At 36.9% G+C, this 9,898-nt stretch overlaps 1 protein-coding gene across 1 annotated transcript; it reads right to left on the reverse strand.

Annotated features, from left to right (window-relative positions):
- LOC105163885 (probable protein phosphatase 2C 24) lies at positions 6,532–9,330 on the reverse strand. The gene is made up of 4 exons (XM_011082393.2): positions 8,599–9,330; positions 8,170–8,511; positions 7,971–8,076; positions 6,532–7,188 (listed from the first exon to the last, which is right to left on the reverse strand). Exons 1-4 carry the CDS (start codon positions 9,031–9,033, stop codon positions 6,869–6,871), a joined length of 1,203 nt encoding a protein of 400 aa, XP_011080695.1. The 5' UTR covers positions 9,034–9,330; the 3' UTR covers positions 6,532–6,868.

The following is a 9,898-nucleotide window of genomic DNA, read 5'->3' on the forward strand; positions in this document are numbered from 1 at the left end:
TGTGTGGCTTACTGTTTATCAGGTAAAGAACTAATCATTCACCTCCCAAGTTTCTGTTATTTTTCTGCCTTCCGATATTTATGGGCAGTTTCATATATATTTGAGTGGTAACGGTTTCCTAATAATGTGGTTTTGTCATTGCAGAAACCAGGATATTAGGCTTATAAGTTGTTGAATATGTGGTGTTGCTCGATAAATGGCACAAGTGTTCTTGTGGTTTTTCTTTAGAAAGTGAATGATTCTTTTATTGGAAGGAGACACTAGATTTAACTTTTTGGAAGAGAAGTAAGTTTAATGAAGTAATCAAAATCCATTACAAATTTTTATGCTAACTTCTTGTGTGATTTATGTTTGTTGCGCTTGGGCTTTTGCTGAAATGCCTTAGTAATACAAAGTTAACCCAGTGCTAATTGCTTTCTATTAACCATCCCATGTATTTATAGCATTTTGGATTTTGGTTACTTTCTGATCTCATGTTGGTTTTGAGCAGTATGGGTAGTTAGATTACTTTGAAGGTACTTTTTTATTTCTTTTTTATTTTTCTTTATAAGAAATTGAAGGCACTTTTCTGAATCGGTACATTGCAGGTATAAATTGCAGGAACTGAAGCGCAAGCGAAGAAAGAGGAAGAGTAGGAAGGAGAAGAGGAGGAGGAGGAGTCACCATCATTCAGATGATGATTCTTCTGATGATTCTGCTGATCTGCAGCATAAAAGAGGAGCAGGAAGGCGTATTCAGACTCTGATTCTAACGTTAGTGTTTCAAATGATTCGCAAATGGGTAGGGGCAAAAAGCGGTCTGAGAAGAAGAGTAGGAAACATCGCCATGAATGGGACTAGCTTCTACAGTGGGTGATATGTCGCGCTTTTTGGGTTCCTCTAAACTTCTGCTCACTTTGCCCTATTCAATTTTTAATATGGTGATTGATGAGCTTCTTGATGAAAACCACTTTAGCTTAGTGGACAATGCATTAGTTTGGTGCATTTGTTGTTTTTCAGTTTGATGTAATGTATCATTGTAATTGCTTTATTCTTCTGGTTGTAAGAATTATGATATTTACTGAGTATGCTATGTGTGATTCCGACATGTGATCGGTCCTGTTAGTTGAAATATTGCAGTAACTGAGTATGCTATGTGTGATTCCGACATGTGATCGGTCCTGTTAGTTGAAATATTGCAGTAATGCTTTGAAACTTTATTGTGTTTAAAGTTGTTTTACTTGTTGGTTGCTATTCGATATTTTGGGGGAATCCTGCCTGTGGACATCAAGAAGAGCTTAACTATTGCTGCTCTTTTGAACCTAGTGATATTATTGGAGCAAAGAAGGTTGCAACATTTCCAAGTGTGTTTTATATATGTAATTGTATTAGGACAATGATTTTGTCATTAATATTATCTAGTTTCTGAATCAACCATTCTGAAAATCAAGATCTGGTGTAGCAGGTTTCTGTTGAGATCATGATGTCAACGAATATATTTTTATATGTTCTAATCAGCTACTGTACTTTTTTTGCAATTTTATGGACCACAAACTTGAGAAGTTTTGCTTAATGATGCCCCTTCCTTGTTCCGACTTTTCCATTTCCTTGTCTGTGCTCCTTTCCTTTTTTTTTTTTTTTTGTGTGTGTGTGGTGTGTGGGTGTGTGTGTCTGTGTCTGTGTAGGGTGTGAGTGTGTGTGGGGGTGTGTGGGTGTGTGGGGGGGCGTGTCGGGTGTGTGTGTGTGTGTGCGCGTGTGTGCGCGTGTGGGGTGTGTGTGTGCCTGTGGGGTGTGTGTGTGTGTGTGTGTGTGTGTGTGAGTCTGTGGGGTGTGTGTGTAGGGGTGTGTGTGTGTCACGGTAGAACATGTTTTACTTTCATTTTGAACGTAGAAGAGGTGAGGTGTTGATTTTATCTTCTGCGCCGACGAATGTCATCTGCGTCCTATTACATTTGTCATTCTCCTTCAATTTCTAAGTTTTCATTTCTAATTACATAACATTTTTTCTCGTGCAGGATGTCACCATAGTTTCGCAATATTTTATGCTCATTACAGTATTGTTTGTCTTTGTGGTCTATTTATGTCCTTTGTAACATTTTTGTAAGCTTGCATAGATGTGTATTCTCATTTTTGTTTACCTGATATGAAAGAGTATGATGCTACAGAAACTACCATGTGATTCAAGGGTGAAAATTATAGAGACCGCTATTAGCAGGAAGGAAATCAAAATGGCTAAACACACCAAAATCATGGTTCAAAACTACAATATTTTGTAGTGGTCGCTGGCAACCAATTCAAGAATTGGTTAGCAGATTTTAACCACCCAAGGCAGTTATCAGATTTTATCAATCCTCCACTCATTTTCTCTCACTATATCCCCTCTAGTAAAGTAAATCAATCCAAGACCACTCTTACTAACGAGATATATTGAAAGGAAAAAAGAAGAGGTATAATGGACTCTCTCTTGTTCTGTTATTGTTCTTATTTCAATAAACACAAATATTTAGTAATAGAATTGCTACATTTAGTTTCATGACGTCCCATAACAATTTCTGTATCGCATTTTTCATTCTTTTTTAGTTTTTATTTTTATTTTTATGACATTTCTGTTAGTGAAAAATTTGGATTGACCTTGGAATTGCATTGTAAATATTAGGAGTTAATCAGTGTTTTTTATTTATCATACAGACTTTTAAATTTTTAATTGATCCCTGCAAAATATTTATTAATTTCTTTACAGAATCATATATATATATATATATATATATATTTGAGCTACTATTCTCTCCCAAAATATATATATATACACTAAAAATATGGTGTGCAACATACGTGCAAAAATATATATTTAAATGTAAACGCATTATTAATATTATAAAAAGAATTATCAAATTTTAACGAAATTTATTAATATATAGAAGTCCCTTATTTTTAATTCTATACAAAAAATTTCCAATTTAATAAGGTAAATTATTATTCAGTTGTAGTTTTTCTTTATGAATATAATTGCTATTTTTATTTTAATTTATTAATTTATTTTTGTAATAATATTATCCCTCCATATTATATTAATATTTTAAATATCTTTAATTTTTGAATTTATTGATGTGGGTTTAATGTCCTTTTGGTCCTGTATCTTTAGGGTTTTGACAAATTTGTCCTGTATCTTTCGGGACCAAAATTGAAAATAGGTTCATTTATGAGACAAAAAATGTAACTTACCCTTATTTTGATTGTATTGACTGATAGAGAGCAGTTGCCGTTATCAATTGGATGAAAATTTCAAAATGATCCTCAAAATTGAAAAAAAAAACCCATATATGGCACTCAATGTGCGAATTTGGCCTGAGTGTGGAACTAAAATTAAAAACAGATCCACTTTAGACTAAAAATATAATTTACCAAAATTTTGTTTTACACAATCCACCATGAAATTAGTTTGTGTATCCTCTTATATTTTTTAAATTCTCCTTTTATTCTCTCTTTATATATGACTTGTGATGTTTCTAAAATTATATACATTTATATATATATATATATGTATGTATATAGATGACAGTGTGAATCGCACGAGTGTTTATTTATGTTGTGAGAAGAAGATAATTGAGCAACGTCCCTCTAAACGAACTATCTATATATATAATTAAATTAATTAGAATGAAATTATCCAATAAAAACAAAGTAAAAGAAGCAAATGGTATTCAACGTGATTAGGAAGGCTCTCATTTCTTGCAACAATGATATTTTCATCTCCAGTTGCAAGAGATAACCAAGCGACTCAAAAATAAGTAGGAATCTGACAATAATGATTCTCAAATTCTATAAATAAGGAGAGAATATTAAAAATATTCCCCATCGTCTATGTGAGACTAAATGTGTATCCTCCATAATTATTATTTGGATGTTGATGAGTCAAGTTTGAAGACTTGACTTCACTTACACTTCAAGTGGACAATTTCTTAAAGGAAAATTGATAACCCTAATGACTAAGAACAAAGCTAAGACGATAGGTTGATTTGCTATCTATGTGCAAATCATTGGAAACATATGATTTCTAAATGTTAGCTGCAAAATAGATAGTTTATAAAGGTCAATTGGCAGCAAACTATTTATACCCACTTGAGGGGTGTAATTTTGGGCCATTTTACATGAAGGTGAGAAATTGTTTGAATTCGTTATAGCCCACTATGCCACTTTCATCCAGGTGTCCTTAGGTAATGATGGTTGACATATCCAAATGAGAAGTGGACATGAGGATCAATGTGGGTCTTCTAGTTAATTCAAGTAGTGGGGCAAGCGCAAGTTTGATGCTTGCAAGCTCTATTTATAACTTGGAAAATTGTACAAGTAGTGATAAACATCGATTCCATCAAGCTATTTTTTGATAGGCTTAACGATGAACGAGATTATCACCAAATATGTCAAGATAGTGCAAGAATGTAGCTCTCGCTGTTATGTAGGCGAAAAAAATTGATGGCTAGAAGTGATATGGAGATGTGACCAAATAGAGATGTTGACTCTCACATGGACATAAGGATAAAATATGATACATACTTAGTATTCAGATACTAAGGTTGTATACGTGTCATACTATCCTTAGTGATACTTCATAATTACATCGTTCTTAGTTAAATTAGATGGCTTGAAATTGAAAGAAGCAAAGAAATGCTAATGTGGACTAATTGAGTAAGCATTATAGAATGTTTATTGCACAATATGTGTGCTCAACTAGTCCAATGCTCAATAATTAGAATGGTGAGTAAATATCAAGATGATCCTTACTGCAAATTGTGTGATGCACCTAACTGATCAATAAGATATCTATGGATTAATCTAGGATCAATAGAAGATTATATGGTCATGATGCATGTTGTGATGCACATATGTGAGATGCTGTATGCTTTAGGCGCCATGTATTGTTGGAGGACCTAAGTATACAGATACCAGATATTTTTGATAAGACATCCGCATAACTAAGTTGTTCAAACATGTTCGACGAGTAGTATGATCACTTATTCCTTACACTTAGCCTTGGTATATGAGAAGGCATCCTAGTGGTAAATGATCATGTAGAACTTGATTTTTGTGGCTTGTGACAACATGCAATTGTTACTGAATCTTGAAATGTCACTAGGGTCTGATTGGCCCTCTCACACGGGCGATAGCGAGCGGGATGAGACTTAAAAGTTCATTTCGCATAGATGAGTCATGCGATTGACCACCTTAGTACTTGGGAAGTGAGGAAGGATAATAGATAATGAATAGTCGTCTTAGCTAAAGGAGCTAAGATGGGATCATATATTTGATCGTTTATGAAGTATGTCGGCACTTTATAAAAAGCCTAATTTTGAGCTGAATGTGCGAATTACTAGAAGACATTAAGAGAGTCATTGTCTGGTAATGCGCAAGTTAGGCGCTTGAATAGCGACTAGACTTAGTATGATGTTAAGAGCGGTAACATGCCTAAGTTGAATTAGAGCTCCATCATAATATGTATTCATACTACATGTGCTTTGAGACGACCCCTTGTGGGAATGACTGAATGGTCCCTACTTCGGCACTGTGTGAGCCCATATTATTTCTTGAGGTGCAAACTTGATGATGCTACTTTAGCATGATATCCAATGGCCATGAGTGATTTGATTTATCGAAGCATGTCTAGAAAAGTTGTCAAGACCAAGCTGATTGGTATAAAAGGCCGAGGAAGAACTAAGTTGGAAATGCACTTGTGTTCTATTATTCATAGCTCGAGTGACTGTGTTGGAAAATGTCAGACCAATCACAAATATAGATACATATTTGAGTGAGTTAAGCATGCTCTACTTATTGAGGGATCTACAAATGCTTCATTAAGTGCGACCATATAATTTAGGGTACATAGTAAGTTGTTGAGTTGTAGGGTTATGTTAGTTTGGTGATGACTTAATATAACCCTTCTCATTGTTCCTTATCGCTTGGTCCCACGCCTCATTTCCTGTATGGAGGTATGACGTGATATTGAGAAGTTGAGATAATGAGTATCTTGAAGATTGAGTCAAATATCTATGAGTGGGAGATGTTGAAAATTAGGCCGGGTTAATGGACCCATGATTCAATATGCATCCATATTCGAGATAGAGTTTAAGACTCCCAAATACATATTGGGATAAGAAGTCCTTTAATTGGGATATGCATTCCTCTTAGAGATAGGGTTATATACACCTATAAATAGGGTACATGGTTGTGATAAAATTACAATACAAAAACACAGATGTGATACAAAATAGGTTGATCACAATACTCTCTGCAATTCTCTCTCTTTTTTTCTCTCTCTTTTTCTCTCTATGTTATTCCTTAGAGCATCACCATAAGCTCCATGGATTTGAGGTGTGTTCGTTCTGTGAACAAAATTTGAAACAAAATCGACATGAAATAAATCTTGAAGATATTCGTGGAGTAACTTCGAATAAAAAAGAAAGACGATATATTCATGATCCATAAAAGGCATAAACTTGTAGACAATGTTAATCTGTATACGTGAATGGACATACTTCCGCTACTTAAGATTAATTCAATCCACAATTATGTATCTATACGATTAATATCTGTGTGGACATAATTATTTAATTATATACAGAATTTATTTATAAATTATCGATTACTATTTTCCAACACCCCAAAAAGAGAGCATCAACCACTAACACGCCTTCTACAGGCGTGAAGAACCCGGTAAGATAGAACCATCTCTTCTTCCAATTCCGCGCGCTCCAACCCATTTCCATTTCGCAAATACGAGGAGGAGGAGGGGAGAGTGAAAATGACTAGTCTTTCCTTCATTGTCCGTCCATGGAAGAACAAAAAAATTAAAGCTAAAAAACAACAAAGTAAAACTAACATGCAAATGTCCCGATTCATGTGGCCTTCCTGAGATCAACTACGACCACGCTCACATTGTCAGCACTTCTCCTGGCCAAAGCTAGTTTTGTAAGTAGCATCGATGCATCACTGCAGGGCCCATCCGAGCTCTCGCCTCCTTCGTTTCCCATGGAGGATGGTGATGGAGGTGCAGCCATGCCCTTGAGGCACATTCGTGCAACGCCGCATGCAGTGTCGTTAGACACCACATCCCATAACCCATCGCTCGCTAAAATCAAGCACTCATCTTCTTCGGTCCGCTCTGTTATCGTGACCTCTGGTTCACAACTTACATAGGGCTTCAAATAATTATCGCCTGCAATAATCCCATTGATATTAAGGACACTACAAATTCTATTATATCTTGATTTCAGTAAACAAAATGTATTACACTAATCATAATAGTGTAATGGATTCAAATTTCGATTCAAGTCTGACTAGACTTGATTTCACTTAAAATTTACGTTAATTATTTTGGGTAAATTACAACAAGCTCTCTTAAAGTTTAATATAATTTCAAATATTTCTTATTATTTAAAGATCAACAATACCCTTGATTTTAAGGGTCATCTAGCAATAATTCAGTTCATTAATCTCCATTAAACGAATTTTTTATAATAAACTGATCAAATGTCTTATGGAATATAAATTACAATTTCATATACTTTTTAGATATTTTTTAGAATTTAAATGACTAAACTATTTATAAGTTCTCATTTTTTTTCATTCATCTCGTCCGGTTTTTTTAATAAAATTAAAATAAGACACAAGAACGTCCAGACCTCTATTTAAACGTTGCATAACTTCATGGAACATTAGGAGATATTTGTAGTGTTTCAAATAGAGAATATTTATAATTGTATCAAATCTTACAGAATCCAATTATTTATTTTCAATCTCTTATCTATTTTTGTTTTAATTTTCAATTATATTATTTCATTTTTTCTTAATTTATTTTTTATTTATCATAAATTATAAAATACTTAAATAATTCAAAACCAATAATCAGTTATAACAACTTTTAATAATCGACTGTGCAAATAAGTGCGATAGTACTTATCATATATTACAAACTTTGCCATATTTTTCGAAACTTACCAATGGCTCTGGACATGGCGAGAACACCAAGAACCCGAGCTCCCTCCCAATATATCACACGGCCGCCCGCCGCTTGAATCCGGTTCAACTCATCCGGCCGGTCTGGCTGCAATCCGTACACTCAGATTATCGTACATGCAAAAGCAGCAAAACAATAGTAACAGTGAAAATCATAGCCAGGGCACCAAGAAGAACTGACTTTGTGATCGGTGGAAAGAGGGACGGCCTTGCCGTTCCGGCAGAGCACGGCCCTCGAATCGCCGCAATTGGCGATGACGATGTTTTGCGGTGTAACGACGGCGACCACAGCCGTCGAGCCGACGGCGTCGCACTCCGGCGTCCGTAGCTCGCAGCGGCAGCTGACGGTGATATTGTCGACAGGGTTTTCGTTCCACGCAACAACTTCCTTGTCCATGCGAGTGAAGCTTCGCTCCATCACACACTTCCACCAATCCTTGCTATTTCGGCTGGCTTGTTCCTCCTTTACGAGCAGCTCTTCCTTCACCATCTCGTGCAATCTCTCCTTACACTTGGAAGCCACCTGAAAATTACAAACAAATCGAATCAATAAGGGAAGTCTGTTTTCTGTTTGATTTTTCTGTGGATTTGATTCAGAAAACACACGTACGTGGGAGCAACCGTGGCCATCGTACACTCCAAAATAGTGAATGCCTGCGGCTGTTTCGTGTTCTCTCCGGCAAAATGAAGGGTGAACCGCGACCGCGTCTTCCATGTCTCGCCGCCGTCCGCAGACGGAGGCGATGCCGAATTTTGGGAGCACATCGCCGCCGTCTTCGGGGCTGGAAGAATTCGAAAGTTTCGGACTCAATAAAACTGGCTGCAACTGTCTCGCGTCTTCAAGGCTCAAACCCACATGCCCATCACTATCTGTACTGCAATTATCCAGAGCCTTATCGTAATCCCAGAGCTCCAAACGGCGTCGCTTTACTCCAGGATCAATCCTCACGCGGCGGAGCTCCATTCTCCGCCTCCTCGCTGCTCTGCTGCTATCCTCGCACGAGCCATCGCTCTCACCCGCGACCCCGCAACAGATCCCAGCCATTTCCCACCACCACCAAAAACTTCACCTCTTCAAAATGTGTAAATGGGTTATGAATAAATTTATCAAATGCACATCAAATAGTTGGAAACACAGCAATCATTGACTGATGGAAAGAGAACAAAATGTCGGAAACGAGAAAGAAAGATGATTTGCAGCATAAAGGGTTTGCAGACCGGAAGAGGACCCCATTTCAAAGGTAACTTGCAACAATCAATGAACGCCTCTCTTTTTCAGTTCATCAGTTCTTATTAGAAACAAAAAGTAAAAGAAGAAAAAGAAGAGAAAGGGAAATGATGCTTAGGTGGGAGGGAGTGAATAGGTAGGACGCATGTGTCAAGTCTTAGGGCTGTCCTCGGCAGATGAAGAGTGAATCCTCGCCGTCTATGTGGTTCCACTTCCACCCGTCCGTTCAAACCCAACGCGTGTACCAGCTGCGCCTTTAAGCGCAGCAGTACGTGTGCCAATGAGAAGCGCGCACGCAGTTGTTCGGTACGACCGGAATTCGCTTTCACGCGGGCCCCACGGTGGCGTTCTTCGGCGGGACTGGTTTGTTGTTGCGACACTTGCAGCTCATCCGGCCCCTCATTTGGTGGCGCGGGACACGTTTCAAGTTCTACTGTTCTCTGCTTTTGCGGGATATTTTCATTTGTCTACTTTGGTGCCCCCCCCCCTCCTAATCATGCATTCTCAAATCTCAATCGATTCTCCACCATCTTATATGAGAATTCAGAAAATGGGATGTGTTTGATTTAGTTTTAGGGTAAATTATGAGTCCACCTCCCCTAAAATTTATTACAATTATAAATATTTTCTATTATCTACAAAATTATGGATGTCACCGTAATAGTAATGTTTGTTTAATAAT

This window comes from Sesamum indicum, linkage group LG6 (assembly GCF_000512975.1).
Source record: "Sesamum indicum cultivar Zhongzhi No. 13 linkage group LG6, S_indicum_v1.0, whole genome shotgun sequence".
NCBI lineage: Eukaryota > Viridiplantae > Streptophyta > Magnoliopsida > Lamiales > Pedaliaceae > Sesamum > Sesamum indicum.